The sequence below is a fragment of the Merops nubicus genome, unplaced genomic scaffold (assembly GCF_000691845.1).
Source record: "Merops nubicus isolate BGI_N331 unplaced genomic scaffold, ASM69184v1 scaffold8772, whole genome shotgun sequence".
Classification (NCBI taxonomy): domain Eukaryota; kingdom Metazoa; phylum Chordata; class Aves; order Coraciiformes; family Meropidae; genus Merops; species Merops nubicus.
In genome coordinates this window covers 54,096-74,080 of record NW_008595569.1, presented here as the reverse complement: position 1 = coordinate 74,080, position 19,985 = coordinate 54,096, and the positions used below count along the sequence as shown (strand labels likewise).

Below are 19,985 nucleotides of genomic sequence, written 5' to 3'. Positions count from 1 at the left end.
CTTTTAATTTGTACAAAACAGATAAACAAAATTAAAGACTTCATACTCCTTAAAGTAGCTTGCTTTTTTATTTAAAAAAAAAAAAAAAAAAAAAAAAAAAAAAAAAAAAAACACCAAAACCCAGAAGTTTTATATTAACCCATGCTGAAGACAAAGCAAACTACAAAAGTTCTAGCCAAGTAATTTGGACAAATTATTTTCCTTTCATTTACACATTTATCATCGGGTATCATACAGGCACCTGATGCTCATGTTTCTACTGTTTTTATATGCGCAACTATCCCGAAAAAGTTGAAACGGGGAACTTCATTCAATCCATGCTGCTGAGACACAAAAATACTTTTCTGCCTACAAAACGGTAAGTAATTACTCAGTTTTAGACTCATTATCATGATTTTAACACATCAGCTTATTGTAATGAAATAATAATGAAATATTAACAAAATGGCTTTATTTCCATTTATTTTGAACTATTTTTCCAAAATAGTGCCAGCAGTACTAAAAAATGGTCAAGTGAAAACAGCACATAGGAATAGTATTCATAAGTACTTGTAGAATGGCAGAGAACAGAACAATTACTTCCAAATTCTGGACCCTAAATGTGGCAGCAACTTTTACATTAACTCCCAAATCACTTCAGTCAAAAAGAAGCACTTTCATGGGCTGATTCATTCTACCCTGAAACAGATTCTTGAAATCAGGCATCTGATGACTGTCAGCATACAGGGCAAGAAGAGTCAGATAAGCCAGGTCTACCACAGTTTTCCTACAGTTCCACAAAACTCGGCACTGAGAGACACACTCTGAATTGCCAGGAACATGTATTCTTCCTGTCCACAGTCAGTGGAAAATAGACTGACCAGACCAACACCTGACCTGTGAGAACATCCTAAAGCACAACTACTCCACATCTCAGCTTCACCTGTCTATTTAGAGTTGAAGACATGCTGTATCATTCTCTTAATGTCTCTAAGTGCATGCTAATACTCCCTGGAGGCTTCTATCTGCATGGTCTGCATGACCACCACAGAATCTGTCTGTTCTAGATGGCTCAACATGCTCCTGCAACAAGTAGAAGAGTAACAAGACTATCACTTACCTATCTCTGAATTAAAAGCCCCCAGCAAATGGAACACACTGTCCATTCATCGAAAATCAGCCTTCCCCATACACATTACGACATTTATGTTTCTATATGAAGACTATTTTTTACAGTCCAGCTGCCTGTATTACAGGAGTGAACCATGCTTAGCTATTGAACTATATTCTAAAGCAACATCTGCAGACCATTTTTAATCAATATTCTTTAACTCACTTAAAAATCTATAATTTCTCACAGAAAGGATTTACATCTGTGATGCAATAAGTATTCTAGGGAAGTTTATTACAAATTGACAGAAAAAGGGAAAAGTTGTCTTTTCTGCTCCATTTGCAATCCCACTGAATACTAGTATGTATCTTTGAGCTGCTCACTTGTCATTCTTATCTGTACTAGCACATAATCACTGCTCACAGTCAGGTCTACGTCATCAAGCCTACTGAGAATGACCGGTCCCTAAGTAGAGGAACTAATAATGGAATAATAGTTTTTCACATGAGTGAGACATTACATTTAAAATCATTTCAACTCAGACTGTGAAGAGCTACACGGAAATTTTTCACATATATCTCTTCTACCTAAGGTCTTCTAAATGTAATTAAAACCTCTCATTACTAGAACTTAACAATAGGCCTCCCAAACTCAACTCTGTCAAAGCACAGAACCAAGACCAAAATAAAAAAAGGGGAGGAAGGGGAGTGAATCCTAACTTAGGGCCCCTTGTAAGCAAAGGCCAGAGCCTTTCGTATTAGTCAAAGAAGGCTTGAGAAGAGCTCCGGCCTATGTGACAATTTAACACTGACCTCCTTAAAAGGCAAGTCTGATCTGCAGTCCCAGATAAAAAATAAATACTGCTGAGGAACCTGCACCTCCACTCAGTGCTCAAGCTCCTCGGATCTGCGTAGGAGGCTCTCACTTGCTTCTGCACTAGCATAGAAGAAGTTGCAGTCAGGAAGAGATAAAAGATGTTGAAAGACAGGAAGGAAGAAGTCTGTGGCAGACAAATATGCCATAAAACAATATATGACTGGAAGGTTCTTAAGGAAGCGCAGCTCGCTGCATTTTTCATTAGTCTGTTGTTTTACAACCATTTAAAATATTTTCAAAATGCTGCTGAATCTTCCTCTTCCTGTAATTTCAGCATTACACCAAAACAGTACAACATTACTAGTAGCATGACACCTAATAGTTGTGCAAACCAAAACAGAGAACCAAATAGCAACACAACACTTAAAACTTAGTTCTTTTAGATCATTAGAAGAAATAATTAATTTAATTCCCAACTACAGGAAAGAAGTAAAAAATGCACAGTTTTGACGCAATTTAAATTTATTTTTATCCATTCATCTACTTTTGTTTTCATTTCAACTATACATAATCCAAATACTTCATTCACAATGAACTATGTTTTTCCTAAGAAACTAGAAAACAAAAATGCATAGGTTGAAGCTTAGTTCACTGCAAAACAGTCAGGCTCAAAGCATAGAGCTTCCAATAGAATAAAGTGCTTGTAATAAGCATGGAGCCAAATAAACCACACTTGCCCCAAAAAGACACAAACAGCATCACCACTAAGCAGAAGCCATGATTACATTTATAAGTACAAATCTGTTGCACTTTAAGTGAAATGCTACTCCAAATAGATTCATGGGGAAACCAGCCATTTACATACCAACATGCTATGAAAAATTGTCATGGTGATATCTGTTCAGTCTTGTCTGACGATAGCCTTCTTTAACCTGAACATTGTGTAAAAGAAAAAATAAGCTTCCCCCTATAAAGTAGATGTGGATCAGCAAAGTTGTAATAATCAGCCAAAAGGCAGAAGAGGGAAGGAAAATATTAATAAAACTTTTCTGCTTTTTTCTACAACATGAAATATATTCATTAATTTTTTGAAGAAATGTATAGTATATGGCTTCTGTATGGATGGATGCTTGAAAATGGATGCTTAAAAACAAAAAGCTGAAAGTTCAAGTATGAGGCATTTCTTCCCCTTTCTTTTCCTGCATTTTATCTGAAAAACTTAATTAAGATCATGCTTCACACACACATGTTCTCCTGAGGACAGAGTCCTGCAGAACAAGGAAACATAAAATGCATAGCTTTTTGGTTTTTTTAAAGAAACCATTTAAATGCAAACAGCTACAATAATGCAACCTTCAGCTCAGACATTATGTAAAATCCAGTAACCCAATTCACAGCTATTGTTACCACAAACATCATTCAGGTGCACTCCATGTATTACGTGTGGAGGAATGCATTAGGTATTTTAAAAAAGCATCTTACAGAGAAGCGGTTGATGTGGAAAACTCTGGTTTGATCCTCATCCCCAAACCAAAAGATATAAAGATGCAATAGATTTTCTTTTTGTACACTCCTAGCTTTGAAAAAAAAAAAAAAATTACTCACCAAACTAGCAGTAAGTGAAGGTGCTGACTGCCCAAGTGCCTGGTAGCGCATGCGAACAAGATTAGAGGTCTCTTCGCTTTGGCACACCTGCTGTCCATTTGCACTGGGAAGTAGATACTTGCCTGTCAAGTTAGGAAAGAGCATGTTAAAATATTAGATGTTACAAATGAAGCAATACATTGCACAGCTTACTAAAGGATAACAGTTTAACCATTCTAAAATATTTGTTTATTTTACTATAGCCCTGACCAGAGGCGAGTCCATCAAAACATAATTCCCACTCTTCATTTGCTAGTCCTTCGTGTCACCCTTCCAAAAGCTACACTGTTCTTAGGTAAATTAATCTTTTTAATGTTACTACAACTGTGCCTTTTTCCTACCCAGAAACACAACTACTGTAATATATGTAAACATCTGGAATGGTGGGTGTAAACAAAACAGACCTAAATTCTAAAGATTAGACATACTACTTTAAGTAAAATAAAAATATGCTGCTATCTACACCTTGAAAGAGTAAGGTTCCAAGACAGAAGTATAAAGTGACATTTATTCGAGTAGGCATTTACGTGGATAATAATTACCCTGCCTGTGAATGGAGACTATCCTTCTTCTCCACAATTCCTTATAATCTGCCTAGTCAGTTTTACTCAGCTCCCAAGAAAGCATCCTTACCTGGTGTCCCAAGTAAAGGGAGATCACCCAGACATGGGTTAGCCGTTCCTCAGAAGTGCTGACACACCTCTCTCCTTGGTGGTGGCCGTGCTCACAGCCCAGCCGTGTCGTTTCACTATGGCCAGGCAAGTTCAGGCCCAGTGCAGCAGAAGGTCAGACCCCACAAGTCAAAGCACTCCCCCACAGTTACTAATTAGGCAGAAAGCATCTCTGGCTCAGGAAGCCCCTGGGCTGCAAACTAGCAGTAGGAATAATACTCAGGGAATTGTATTAAGAGGACAAGCACACAATGACTCTGTACCATTTTGCTTACTTTCAGCCACTGTCAAGAAACAGGATAAGAGGATACTGGTCTTAGCAAATATTTCCATCTTACGTTGTTAGTTATCTCTGAAAACTATGCCAAAGTGAGGCAGTCTCAGTACTGAAGCAACTGACTTCTCTTAGAAGACCAACAAGCTGATGCAAAGCAACAATTCCAAAATTGTTGGGATTTTGTTATGCTTGTTTTTTTAAATCAAATCGAGGTTCAAATACACAATGCAAGATCTTTATTGAATGGCCCAAATGAAAACAATCTTCCAAAGTACATGGCCTAAGTATTTGTCTCCTCAAACTACTAATTCCCACACCTCTTTAATCTTGTCACCTCAGAACTATGGAGTGTGTGTATGCATGATAATTGGCACAGGATTTGTATACTGGTAGATGGCACAGGTTTGCCAGGAAATCAAAAGACCTCTGCTTCATAACCTCATTTTAAACAGCAGACTGACAAGAGTTTTTGAGTAAGTTTTTGAAATTACTGTCTTGGGACCTATAGAGTTCTGAAGCAGCAGCACAGGATAGTCTTTTTAATGCTCCTTAATTAGTCTTCAAAATGTGCTCTTTTTCTTTGTTATACTGTTAAAATGGAACCCATAGACATTTTTCACCCAATTTGCTAACAGCCCGTCTGAGACTAGAAGAAAAAATGTACAAGAAAGCTATGGTTACTTGCCCAATTATCCAGAATAACATTTTCCAGAACTGAAAAAACTGAATTAATTTCTCATCTGCTCTGCCTATTTATATCAAATTCTGGTTCCCTTTTTTGGATAAGAGTCCCACCATCCTCAACTAAAAGGATGCCACAATAAAATTAAGGCATTGATTGCAACATCCACATCTTTGCTATTCCATTGATGGGAATCCTAGAATATACCAGTGACACATGCAGTCATTTACAGCTTATATCTACCACCTCAAAAGGTTAATTCCTTCTCATCTGGGAAGGAAAAAGAATTAAACCATGACTGGAAAAAAGCCCTAAACTATACATACCTTGCATTTAAACATATATGTTTTATTTCTTTAATGCTTTCCACATCAAAAGAGATCTGTGCATTCTCTTTAGTTGCTTTTAGACTCTAATCCTGATAGTCAATGGTAAGACAAGGTTTTCAGAGTGAAAACAGACACTTCCTAGTGCCAGGTCCTCGATAAAAAAAAATATCTCAGGCTAAAATGTAGAGTACAAACACTATAATGAAACTCTGCACAAAGGCTCCTGAAATTCCAGCAAAGTCAAGATAGCTCCAGACAAGACAGCATATCACTGAGGATAACAACAGTAAAAGGTTAGGCAACACCTACTTTTGTCAAGCAGACATACATTACACCAATCCCTGTTAGAAACTCTGTATGAACCCATTCTCAAAGCTACCAGGAAAATTATGTTAAATAAGTTGCAGCTAGATCACTGTAGCACACTCTTCGGAGTATGCAGTCTGTGCATTTTATCATGATAGGAATCAAAACTTGAAAAGCAATAGAATTTTCCTCTGATCTTTAGAACAAAGGAGAATGCAAGAAATAAAGAGGTCTGTTTCAATAAATCTTGCTCTAAAACTAGAAAATAGCATTGCTCTTTGGTTAACCAATGCACTTTCTAGTAGGACTTTGAGACTAGTTTCAAACTCCTTTTTCAGACACTGGGCCCTTCCCAGACTGGACTAATTTTCATTTCCGTTAAATCCCACTGAGCTTCCCCAAGGGAAAAAGAAAAGAAAAAAGGAAGGCAACTTTTTATTTTGTCCACAAATCAATCTAGTTTTGTTTAAGTTTGGATCCCAAGGCAAAATGGCTTAAATAGCAAGTCAATTTAGTCTAGAAGAAAGGCATATGAGAAGTAAGTGCTATTCTTAATGCTTGTGCTTACTTTTTGGTTTAAATGGCATGAAGACTCAGAACATGGAAAACTAATACTGTGACTCCTGTTCATGTCAGCCAGTCAGCAGAGCAGAGCACTCTGTACCTCACCACGTGCAAGGAAGGCTATGCTGACACAGGACATCTATAATTGTCACTTTTATTCTTTGTCCTTCACAGGTATCTACATTTTACTCAGTTTTCACCTTGCTCATACATCTGAAAGAAAGTCTAAAATTATTTTGGCAGAGAGGCTACAGGATAGGTAATCCTGCTCCTTACAACAACAAAATCTTGTATTAAGCCCTTCCTTCAACTGTTAGATTTTCCTTGACTGACAAGAAAGCAAAGTAGGTAAATTCAGCATCAGGGTCAGTGTCAGCACTGTACGAATTCACTAAACATTCCATGACTTCTCTTGTACGTTTAACCTCTAGAAATATTTAAAATAACGTTGGAGAGCCTGTGGAGTAGCTAATTAGGCAGCCAACACAATCAAAATAGCCAATGAAAACGTGTGCATGTATAATGCTGGAATAATTTCTCCTCCCATCCTTACCACAAACAGAAACCTTGAGAGCATCACAGATTTCAGAACACACAATTTAAGGTGAGCATATCAGACTGTCTAGAACTCTGTTTCTCCTTTTCATAGTCCATCCATATGAGCTTTTAAACACAGAAATACCATGTACTAAATATGCTTTCTATAGAAGCAAAGATAGCCATCACTTATGCAAAAAGCCATGAAAAAATTTGTTACTTCTTACTTCTCTTGTATCCACTGTGTCCACACTTGTATGCCTTACTCTGTAAGACCAAGAGAAATTAAAAAAAAAAAAAAAAAAAAAATCCACATCAGTCAGAAGGCAGGCTTTGCTTTATTCCAGTTAGAAAAATCTTTCCTACTTCTCAAGCAATACTCTCCTTCCTCTCACACTCATATCCCAATGGAATGGCTGAGAATTACTAAATAAGCCTAAATCTCATACCTGTGGATCTTCCACTTGCAGTTATAATTTAGAAATTGTCTCAAATATTCAGCAATTAGACTTTTTAACAATTTCTTATGATGGAGAAAGTCTTTGGGCACCCAAATAAGCTTTTACTTTACAAAAGAACTTAGGACGGTGTAGACAGTGCTGCTGGAAAGTCTGTTCTGTAATTAGTCAAAATGCAAAGATAAAGTCAGAGGAAACACCTTGAAAGTTTTCAGTGGAAATATTTTTAATTGAAGTATTAAAAGCAGTTCTTCATTACACAACTGTTAGCAGAAGACAGGTATGTACTTTGCTAAAATGAAAGCATCTGGATTTGGACTGATGGTAGTAGCTATGGACACAGCCCAAAGCAGAAGCTGTGCATGTGATTACAGTGTTTCACGGGCTGAATTGAAGCAAGCCTCAATGTGTTTGGGTTAGCTGCTGCAGAACAGCAGCCTTCAAAATAGCCTCTTGCCATCCTGACATCTTTAAGGCAAAGGTCAAGAAATACTTATTTCACTTAATTGCTTTGATAAATCAGTTATATGTATTTATGACATAAGTACAGATTATTGAAAAATAATTCAGAAAGCTAGATACTTCTTCCTTATGACTTTGAAGTGTGAAAGTAACGATCTTATCTCAATAACTGACTTCTGTGGTCAAATCTAACCCCCTAAGAAGAGTTTCGAGTGGATTGCTCACTCCACCCTTCTCTTTGGGGAGTCTTATGAGTTACCTCAGAGCAACAGGAAGAAGCCACAGTGGATGAGAAAGCTCAACCCTACTCCAGATCACTCTGGGTCACAGAAATGCACTGGAAGGAAACACAATTGGGTACTTCTTCTTCCCACTCCTGCTTTTCTCTGTTTTCTCCCCTCCCCAAAAAACAGATGGAACAGTTTACTGATGGGTCTCACTGCATCTGGAGGCAAGACTGAAGCCACCCCCTGCCACCTCAACTCCCCAGCAGCAGTTGCAGCCCTGGCGTATCACAGAGCAGCCGTGGACATGCACAAATGGCCCGAGCAGTGGTGGGAAGGGGAAACCAAACCTGGAGACCACATACCACTTACACTCCCACAGGTCTGAGAAGGCTCACTATAGCTTCAGAAACCTGCCTGGTGAAATGCGAAGAGCCTCCCACATCAGTATTTATCAGGTTAGGGCACTCTGCCATGTTCCTTTGAATTTAACTGTTGCAGACAGTCCAGCTGTAGGAAGCAACATGGAGACTGTAAATTTTAGGATTTACTCTCACATCGTTGTCATTTTTTTGGAATTAAAGCCCATTACTCCCATTAGCAGTAATTGGAAAGTAAAAACATAGTAGATGGATTTTAAGCCATCATTAGGAAACTTTTCAGTATTTCGCCTTACTTTATTGTGGCTGCATCAACAATGTTCACTTAAATTTCAAATGACTACCAGCAGGCAAGAAAGAGCTACCATTTTACTCAAGCCTCATTTATTGCCCACAGCCCAAGAAAATTAGCACATTTTGCGTATTACTTAGGTGCACATGGTTGAAGTTAACAAACAATGCCATTTCCTAGTCACATACGAAAGCTGAAATTTTTCTTTCAACCAACCTGTCCACTATATGTAACATTACTCAGTTAAGCCTGTAATTACAACTGACTCAATCATAACTTCTGTTACTATACAAGAAGCCCTTGTAAAAAATTCTATTACACTCCTTATAGATTTTTCATTTTTTGATGCACTATAAAATCTCCTTTAAGTGCTCTACCTTCATTTCACTTTCTAAAATTAGATGAAGTTATAGTACCTGTTCATACATGAAATAAATGTGGCCCATCAAAGCTAAACTTTAGGATGATATTATGATCTTAAAAAAAAGGAATAGATATGTCTTAGAATTTCATCAATATTGGCAAAACCAGAAACGGGAAAGGACACATCCTGTTTGGGACCAGAAAGTAGCGGGGCACAGGTTTAGATGGGCATGCAAAATGTATTTAAAAAAAAAAATAAAGCCTCCATTAACTACAAAGGGGTTCACAGTCAAGACTGTTTAAAAGACAGTTACCAAGAATCAGTCATCATATAGTTCACCTTCCTCCCAAAAACAAGTAAATTTTCCATGCTTGGAAGAAATTTCTCTCACTGAAAGACACTTAGACCACCACACAGAATTATTATATGGAAATTACTCCAAGTTCCTCTTCTAACAGATACTGAAGTTACATTTATATTTTGACAGCTTGCAATCTATTACTCAAGTGCTGTGACAGCAATAAAATACTTGAAAGGCATTTGGGATCATCAGTAAATCCCTCTATTTTTTTTTAAGATTTGGGGGAGTAAGGAAAATGTTTTGAGTTTTGACTGGGGGGAGCTGGGTATGTGGTTTGGTTTTTGGTTTTGTTTTTTTTTTCTTTGCTTTTTTTGGTTTTGTTTTCGGGTATTTGATGTTTTGGGGGGGGTTGGTTGGTTGGTTTTGTTTGGGGTTTGTTTTGGTTTTGGGGTTTTTTTTGGTTTTTAGTTATTTAATTAGGTTTTATGTACCAAAATTTTCTACCACAATAGTAGTGCTAGCCACGCAGTGACAGTGATATCTGTGCAACAAAAAAAAAAAAAACTACTGCTTGAAGTTATTTATAACTCTACATCCCCACCTCTCTATTGAAATACAACTCAGCAAAATAATTAGTTGGAGACACCTTATTTATCAGTGAGCTCAGAGATGGCCATATTCTGCTGCTTGCGTTTTTTTATCTTATCAACAAACTGAGCTTTTATCCTATGCTTCTAACATGCAGTTCCAAAACTTGCAGACTGCTGATCCACTCTACAAATTTCCTGATGTTCCTGCATCCCTTTCAGTCTTTTTCCCAGGTTACACCTGTTCTAGAAAAAATCCAAAGATCCACATCTGAAACTCTGATAACAGAGAAGGGAACCCAGAAATTTAAGGTTCAGTCTGAATGCATGACACTACCAAAGGCACATTGAACAGGCCTACATAAGTGATGATGAGACATTTGTATAGCACCTTCTGATACACAGTCAAATCGGCAAAAACAAGAGACCAGCACACCAAGAGCTCCCACATATTTCTTATCTGCAACTCTAAATGTGGCAGAATTGCCATCAAGTAATGCCTAGAATACACATGCTTTCATTTTAAGAGCTTCAGAAACATCACCATTGCTCAGTTCAGCCACTATGTTAACAGCTACTTCAACCAGTTGCCAATATTCTTGGCTTTCAACTCCCTACCATCTCAAGGGGGTTTTTTTGCCACCTGCTCCATAAAAACTGTAAGATATGAAACAAACATCTCCCACTGCACTATGAAGAAAATGTGCAGTGATCCTATTACAAATGGCAAGCATGAAGTGATGTGTCCACACGCTATGTTCTCTACAGTCCCTACTATGATCCCTGGTTTTGTTTCACATGTATGTTGCTATGCTACATAAAGAAATTATTTTTAATTATATTCTTATAGTAATTTTTCAAAAGGTGAAGTTTTCTAATAGAAAAGCCTGCCCCTGTTTTCACTGGAAAATATCTATAAACTTTTCCATTAAAGCCTTTAACCTTCATTACATGTAGAAAGTGCTCTTCCCTCCTCTCAAACATTTCCCAAGTTGTACATTCAATTTATGTTAAAGTGTCCATCTTGGAACAAGAAGGTACAATTTCCCTCCATATCTGATCAGACCATTGGCTTCACAACACCCGTCTGAGAGAACCCATAGGTGAGAAGGGAAGGCTTAAGTTCCTGAGAGTACAAATAATGCAGTCTTGATGTGCAATTACAAGTTTATTTATAAATACACTGCAGATACAGTTTTGCACTAACAAGCTCAAGTACTAGCAACAATATGACTGCAGCCTCACAGAGCTCAGATTTACTAATTAATATAATAATCAGCTGATTAAACCCAACCATCCCTGGGGGTCTTTAAGGCCAGGCTGGATGAGGCTCTGGGCAACCTGATCTAGTGGGAGGTGTCCCTGCTCATGGCAGAGGGGTTGGGACTGGGTGACCCTTGTGGTTCCTTCCAACCCTGACAGATTCTGATCTGTTTTAGCAGAGGACTTTAGAGCCCTATTGGCTCAATGGTTGGACTTGATGATCTTGAAGGTCCCTTCCAACTTAAATGATTCTATGATTCTAAGTCCAGGCAAGTTCTTTTGTGTATGCTTGTACAGCTACACTGCTAAGCATACTTGAGCCAAATTATTCCACAGTTTTTGTGGTATTTCTTCAAGAGCTACAACTCAAGCCTCAGAAATTTAATAGGCGTATTCATTTTCTCCACTTATTTTTGTACAAAGACAAATAACTCTTAGCAAGAGTATATCTCAAGCTGCTTTTATAGGCATCCCAGAGAGGGTTAAACTCTGCTTCTCCACCCTTCATAACAGGCAACTTGCAAATATGCCAGCTAATTAGGCACTCTGCTGCTACAGTTTGCTTTGATTTCTACAACAATCAACTTCATATGTTCTGAAGATACAAGCATTATTAAGCAGCAATCAAGGAGTTAAAAGGAAAAATAATGAGACAGGAATACAATATCTTTTCTCATCTCAGACTATTACATGACGTACACTCTAGACATGTCAAAGAATATGGAAATTATCCTGCTAGGCACACAGGGAAGTAAAAATCAACTCAACTATGCAGGCTGATTGAAGCCTTAAATGATGAAGCTAACCGACAATGACAAAATGTAACCTAGTGTCATCTCAACCACCAGTGCACCAAGAACCACTTAATATTTCATAGCAGAAAGTATTTACTTCATCTGTAGAAGACTGCTTTATACTACATGCTTTAAAAAACCAATATTTTCTCAGGTGTGTAGCTACATAATAGCTTGCTTTACCTCTCTCTACTAATTCTGGAAGAAGCTTCACACATAGTACAGTGCTTTAAGGAAGCCTTTGAGGAAGGCAGTGAAAAGACCCCAGGAAACACTTTGGCAAGGCAGTGCTACTGCACGAAGAATGTTGTGCCTGTCCTCATGCACATCTGGCTGTTGAACCTTCTTGCCTTCTGTAACCAGGAACAAAGTGGTGTTACTACTGGTGCTGGGCTGCTATACTCCCTCTGCTACAAAAAGGCACATCTGACAGAGCTTCAGTGCTGTGTAAAGACGAAATAGGAACAATACCCTTACCTACATCAACTGGACATAGTTAATAAAAATATTTTTTAGATGTTGCCACTAAAATAACACTATCACAGTTAGGATACACAGTTGTACAGAATGGGAAGATACTATTTCCAAAGAGGTTTCAAGACACAAGTGATTTTATGCCCAACCTTCCCCGTCCACCAAGTCATATCAAATGTGACATTCTAAGGCTTAATGAGCTACTTTGAATTTTCAACAATATTAATGAAAAACAAAGTGATATGGCACAACGTTGGTGAAAACTCTGGATTTCTACCAGTACCAACTGTTCCTCTGTACAAACAGGAGAAAAGTCCTCCTTTCCAAGTCCTGCTAGCATATGCCATGGATAATAGAACAGCTGCTTCTTCATGGCCCAAAGATCTGTGGATCTCTTCTGCTAATTAGTGTTACCAGAGTCATGAATCTCTGATGCATAAGCCAGACTAACCCCCAAATTAATTTCAAATCAACCACAGATTAGTAATATGGGAACAGCAATAATTGCCAGACATATCTGGGTGATTGATGACTCAGAGGTGAAAAGCTGATCAAAGCAGGAATATTAGACAAGGAAAAAAAAAATCCCAAGATTCCTTAGGTCACTAGATCATGAGGCAAATTCATTAATGTCAAATACTTAAGGATCTTTGGATTAAAGATTCTATAAAATGAAATCTGTATTTGTATATGATCAATTTAAGGTTAGCAAGATAACAGGCCTACCACGTTTAAAGACAATTAGCTCATCAGGAAGTCTATTTCCAGGCAGTTATTGATGAGATACCAGGAGGCAAGATAAGAAGTTCAAACCATATGTAACAAAGTGTATTTCTTTTATCTAACTGCAGAGCTTATCAGTACAGTATACAGACAACTGAGCTAGCTGCAGTGCTCTGCAAAATACAGACTCTTCCCAGCAATATGTTTTCATACCTTTCAATAGTAGAAAGGGAGATAGCAATCTCCAGATGCTGCACCAGAGCAGCTGAGGAGACTGAACAGAGCTGCACCACCCACCACAGTGCAAACTGAGGAGCAGCAATGGGACATGAAAGCAATTCGATTTTCTTGTCTGAGAGATTTACCAGTTAACCCCCTCTGTGGTAAAAGCTCATTTAATTTCTCAGCCCTTCACATTACTCTCTGCCACGAATTCTATTTAAGCAACTCTGAATACAGCAAGCTAAAATCTGTAGACAATTTAAGCCAAAACCCCTCCAACTGTAGACAGCCCTTTGAAGTCTGTAGAGATCAAGAAAAACAGCCACCACAGAAAAGCAACTTTTTAATTAAACATCTTTTCTTCTGATTAGAAACAAGTTTTAAAGCCCTAGTCTGTGCTCTGCTAGGAATCCTTAAGAAGTCAATCTAAGGCTAGGGCAAGGGGCATTTAAATACACGTGTGCAGAGACACCTGTTGTCCCAAGGACAGAGCTGACCTCACCTGCCCATGCTCTCTTCTCTCAGCCTGCCCCATGCTCCCCCCGTGCCCCTGCACCCAGAGGACATCAGCCTATCAAGTAGCTACACCTCAGCTTTGCCACAGGTTTATTCAGCAGCTGAACAAACCCTGCAAGGACTGTGATTCACACCACCTGCGGCACAAGCAGAACTTTTAAAGCTCCAGTTTACTTCCTAAGTAAAGGATGTCACAAGCCCTGTCACAGGAACATGTGCACACAGGGAAGGGACAAGCTGGAGCAAGAGAAGAGTTACAATGCAGCAGCCCCACAGAAAACAAACACTGTTTATCATGTGAGAGGCTTTGCTCCCCAAACCTTTATAGCCCCTTGGAAACAAGACATTTTAAATTAAAAGAGGAACTGGTCACAAGTTACTTTCAAATGCTTTAACTCTGAAGTTATTTTATCCCATTAATGCTTATGTTTAGCAACCCGCATTATTACATACTACCTTTCATCCTTTCTTTCTATTGAGTGATGCTGCTAGCACTTCAGAACAATAACAGTTACTGTAGATTTGCTAGACTAATAGCCGACTGCATCCAATAAAGTCTTTCCATTCAAATTCAGCCTCTCTCCAAAAGTCTTCCACCTCCCCCCTCCTTAGGGATGAAGATAAGGAAAGCAGTACTGTGGCAATAATTAGACTAAAGTGACTTTTCCAACATACAATAGCATGGTGTCTCCAGAAAGCAGCATTAATTTATTTTATTGGCCAAACTTTGTTTAAAGCAATGGTTCCCTACCAATTTTCAACCGGAAGCAGCAGTAGCTTTCTTTCCAAAATGACTGATTTAATTTTCTTCAACTCCAAAGAGCATTCTTTGCCCATCACTGAAAATGTGTGATTGCTATATTGCTTAAAACTGGCAATTTAGGAAAAATAAAAAGGTCTGAATTCCATTTTCTCCAAAGCTGTGTAGAATCTAAGTTCCACTTCTGTCTCACCCCTCCAAGTTTCCAAATCTCCCCTCTGTTGTGTTGATTTCCCACTGGAACAGCTTTGTACATAATTCTCAATTTTTCTCATACTCCTATATAAAGAGTTTTATAATTTAGTCATTTCAGAGTAGCAGATTCTCAGTAACTGTAATCCTTTAGGTTTTCTCTCATTCAATATACTGCAACAATATAGATTTTATTTCTTCTCAGATGTCATGCATAGTATAGTGAATACAGCAGTTATTTACTGCTGTAAAGCCCAATAAACTCATTTATTTGGGATCTATTCCCAGAGATAAAACCCTCCTCTATTCCACTCTATTAGTATTCTGCCCTGCAGGATTTGAACTATCTTGTTTTATATAAACAAATTAAATTTTTGATTTTGTTTTTCTATCATTAATACTATTTACGCTCTATGGCTCAGTAGTGTTGTGCTTTTAACACCAAAGGGAAAGTCAAAGTAACACACGAAGCACAATTCACTTATTTTCTAACATTTTGAGTGAGCAACGAGCCTCAGCATAGGAATACTCTGAAAATTTGTAAGCTAGGAGTTTTCTATCTTACTTTACTTCTACCACTGAATGTATTTCTAGGAGTTTAGCAAAAGTAACATTTTTGAAAAACAGAGGTAGAGACTGTACCTTTTCAGAAATGTTAAGACTCAAGCAGAAATTACAAAGGTCATGTATGAACATAGAAGTAAAACCAAACCAACGACAAGTCAGCTGGTCATGCATTTTAATGGAAGGACTTCCTCATGTCCAGCCACTCTATGCACACACCCCTGCTATTTTTTTTTAACAATTCTTGTAGTTTCAAATGAGAATAGTGAGCCATTCATAAGCATTAAAGAAACTGAAAAAGGAAATAATGAAAATTATGTAAAAAGGCTAGGTAAAAACAAGTCCAACGTAACATTGAATTACTTTCAGAATACTGAGCATGTGAAACAATGCTCAGTGTTCTGAAATAATTCTTTACCTGCAGTGGTTTCTTTAAAATCTTTTTTTTTTTTTTAAATCCCAAAAGGGTATTGCAAACCTTCTGTCATCAGAATGACTTTGATTAATTTAATCAGTATCATGAAAGCTGTTAAGGTATTTAAACTATTTTAAGATACCAAAAGCCTTAGGGTATTCTGGTTCATTTAAAGTGCATTAGTAGTAAAGCAGTTTAGCATCATTGCATACTATATTCCCAAATCCTGACATGAAACCCTGCACAACATATTGCCAGCATACAGAAAGCATACCCATTTCCCTTTATAAATACCTCAAGCAATAATTCAAGCACATAAAGACCAGAGACTACAGCAGCAGAGCACATTTGCTTAGCTAGTTTAATTAGGCTGCCTTCTCCCTCTTTATCTGGAGGGCTTATATGGGAAAGGTCCATTTTTAAAGACCACCGTCCTATTTTAAAGTTAAACAAAAATGAAATTAAAAATCCACACTAACTCTTGCTGAAATAATAAATAGTGTGCTGGCCATTTTCAGTTTCAGTAAAACACTAGTTTGGTCTACATTTCAAGTTTTTGGAGTAATAACACTCCAGAGAAGTCAGAGATTTCACTGATAATGGTTAGCAAAACTTACACTTGAGACTGCTGTAAATCACTTATACTTCACAAAAACTCCATACAGATCACAAATACTCTTATATTGTTTTTGAAATCTTCATAACGCAACACTTCGTAAAAATGAAGTTGCAAGGGAAATGGCAAATCTTGCCCTAGTTGAGACTAAAAATCACAGCAACCATTACATGCTGATGGGACACGAGAAGTTCCTGTAGCAGTATCTTCCCTTCACAAAGTATGAGACAACTTATGTTTCTCAGGTAAAAAAAAAAAAAAAAGTGTTTTCACTTATTAGAAGTGTTGTAGGTGATGGATTCTAAGCTGCTGATTACAGACAAAGAAGTACTGCAATAGCTTCCTGGAGCTTATTCCAGGGCCAGGGAGAGGGGTGGTAAGGAAGTGAGGAAACCAAATACTTTAAAAGCAGTTCCCAGACACCTATGTGTAATGCTTTTGAAAGCAAACCAGTGAGACACTCTAAGTCAGAAATACAATTTAATAGGAAAAAATAAAAAAAAATGCAATGGTACAAACTAAAACCACAGACAGAGTCAGAATACAACCTGACACTCTATTAGTTAGGGTGGTCTTGTGGAAAGGAGTGATCCTGTAGAAAAGGATCTGGTAGCTCTCATCCACTGGAAATCCAGTGGGTAAGGGCCCCCTGTGATGTCCTGAACTCCAGATTATATCCAGGTGGGAGCTCTTGGCTCCTTCCCCTGGGCAGAGCATCTCACAATGGGTTGATGTCATTCTATGAGTCATGCAGTGGGTCCTTGATGGTCCATTAAGCAAAAATAGCTCCTGGGGGGAGTTCTCTGTGAGTCATGGGGCAAGGCATGGATGGGCCTACTAACAGAGAGGACTCCTCCCAATGGATGTGAAGGTGTAAACATCTCCCCAGACCTCTTTCTTTATCTGTTATAGCCTGGGGTGTGAGGTCTGTCCTGGGCAGCTGCTACCAATGATTTTGTTAACAGCCCATGAGCAATGAACGACAGAGAGGGTACAGAATACACAGTTTTGGTTCTACCCACATAATGATAAACTGGTCTCAGCCCCTGTAACTATGACACTATGTCAGAAGAGTCAGCTCTGTGGCACCCAGTTTTCGTCATCAGCAAAAACACCTCTGAACAATGTACAGAATTTAGAAATAGAAGATGGTCACATGTCAAGCAAATGTCACTTCAATTGTCTCTAATCTGAATTTCACCTGTTTGATTTTGATATCAATCAACACCACATGAACACACAAAACAAGATGTCGAGTCCCAAATTTATCCTAAATTCACTGAAACCTATTGTCCCTCTCATCAAGTACTTAATATATCTATTCTTCACCATTCACTCTTCAATTGTTAGAAATGGTGCTCTTCAGGAGTAAGTTTAATTGCTGAATTCTAGTGTACTGAAAAATTCCATTTCTTGAAAATACACAAAGATTTATAACATATTAAAATAACAATTGCCAGTTAACCTGTCCCAATGTTTCCACATTCATTACACCCCACACTCAAAAGCAATCACTCTCTAGCAACTGCTGCAGCTATACAGCTCCCAGGACACAATTGCGATTTCAGCACCTGGCATCTGCCACAGATGCTACCAGACAGGCGGGCCTGAGCCTTCTTCAAGCATCCTGCTACCACTGCATGGCTCCACAAAAGACAAGTTGTGGTCCACACCCAGTCGCTAGCTGGTAATGCCGCTTCTCCCATGCAAGGGCTTCATTTTATAAATGAAGGCAAACAGGAGCTCACCTCACTATCAGTGAGCCCATGTACAGGAGACTTTGTGGAAACTCCAGGTGGAGCTCACACCTCCTCCAAAGAGTTCAGTCACAAGGCAAACACCAGGGGTCAAGGTGCCACCAGCTCCACAGCTGCTAAACCTCCCAGTGATTATTACACATCCCACAAACTCACCAGTCAGGGCTCCTCCAAGGCTTCCTCTTCTGAGCTGTCTCCCATCTTCACTCAGCTGCCTCTTAATTTTCGAAAATTTTCCATGGCCAGAAGAGACTTCAGGACTGCTGTTTTTTCGAAAAGATATTGGGGGGGGGGACAATATATGGTCGAGCTGCAAAGAAACAGAGGAAAAAACAAAATGTATATATGTTGTTTAAATGTCTACCTTCATTGAAAAAAATCAAAGTTGCTTTTAACTAAAGATTATGACAGCATTTGGAAAAAAGTGTTTACAAAGACTTCCAGATAATTAAATTGCTAGCTAAAACTGAAAATCTTACAAGTGCCAGATTTGTGGCCGGCTGTGTAAGAAAGCCATCCTCCCCTTGTACAGTTCACAGCACCTCTGACCACACCGTCACACCAGGAACATTTTTTGCACTGGTCCTGTCTCAAGGTACAAAGCATCAGATTTCAGCTTACTCGACGTTCCACAAAGCACTTTTCTCGCAGCTGTGAGCCACCTGACCTTGCAACCCGCGATCTGCTCCCGCCAGCATTTTCCCTTGGCCGCTTCTCCCCAGCCTGGTGTGAGCGGTCACTAGATGGCACTGTACTACTCCAAACAGCTTAAAAATTACACAGAACACAATCATCAAAATACCCTTACCATAGACTTGTACACTTATATTTAAAGATCCTATAGAAACATGGATGGAATTTGAGTGAGTCTCACTCCATTATACAGGAATTTCCACTAACGAAACAGAACTCAATCAGTTTGTCCACAGATTCCACATATATATTCTGAAGTTATTAATTTTTTCTGTAAATACAATCAGCTACATTCCTCTAAAGACAATTATTCTCACACTGCACTAACGATGGATTTTAACAGCTCACATACTCAGAAAAGATTATCATTGTGGTTTTAAAAACCTCAGTAGCATTAAATCCAGCTGTCTACTACTGTGTATTTATTCTACTGTTAGAATGAATTCTCTGATAATAATTATATCATCAAGTGTCACATCAAGTACACCAGCCCACGTGTCATCATGAAAATTAAGGACATGACAACTGCTTCAAAGACCTAGTATCAGTGTTTATATGGAAAATTTGAGCCAGATACATAGTGAAGTATGAGGCACCCAGAAAGAAAATAATGGATTTCAGTAGAGGAAATCCCTGATACAAGGTGTGTGAAGCTAAGGTAACACAATTGCACTGATAACACCAGGATAAGGAAAATAAGGTATTCTGAGCTGCTGAATTTTATGGCAGCATGGGGCGGTTTTTGTGGGGTTTTGTTTGTTTTTGTTTCTGCTGTTATTTTAAAAACAAAAAAAAAAAAACTGAGAACTGAACTCATCTGCTCAGCTCCACCTTTTCTTGAAACTCCATCTCTAGTTTTATGGTCCAAAATACTTCACCTTCAACCCCCCCTAAACAATTCATATGCAATATTTCCACTTCCCACAGAAACTGAGAAATACAGGTTGAATATTCAGTCTTTTTAATATATGAACAATAATGTTCTATTAAGGATTTCAATTGCTTCCTCTAG

General features: G+C 38.3%; 1 protein-coding gene across 1 annotated transcript; it reads right to left on the bottom strand.

The window, feature by feature from the left end:
• Positions 1 to 3,511: 3,511 nt before the first annotated feature.
• LOC103768924 (microtubule-associated serine/threonine-protein kinase 4-like) lies at positions 3,512 to 19,047 on the bottom strand (the record flags this gene model as incomplete). The annotated part of the gene is made up of 3 exons (XM_008936086.1): positions 3,512 to 3,633; positions 18,437 to 18,590; positions 18,902 to 19,047. Coding segments are annotated over 3 exons (422 nt in total), but the record flags the coding sequence as incomplete, so codon positions are not given.
• Between the last annotated feature and the right edge of the window lie 938 nt (positions 19,048 to 19,985).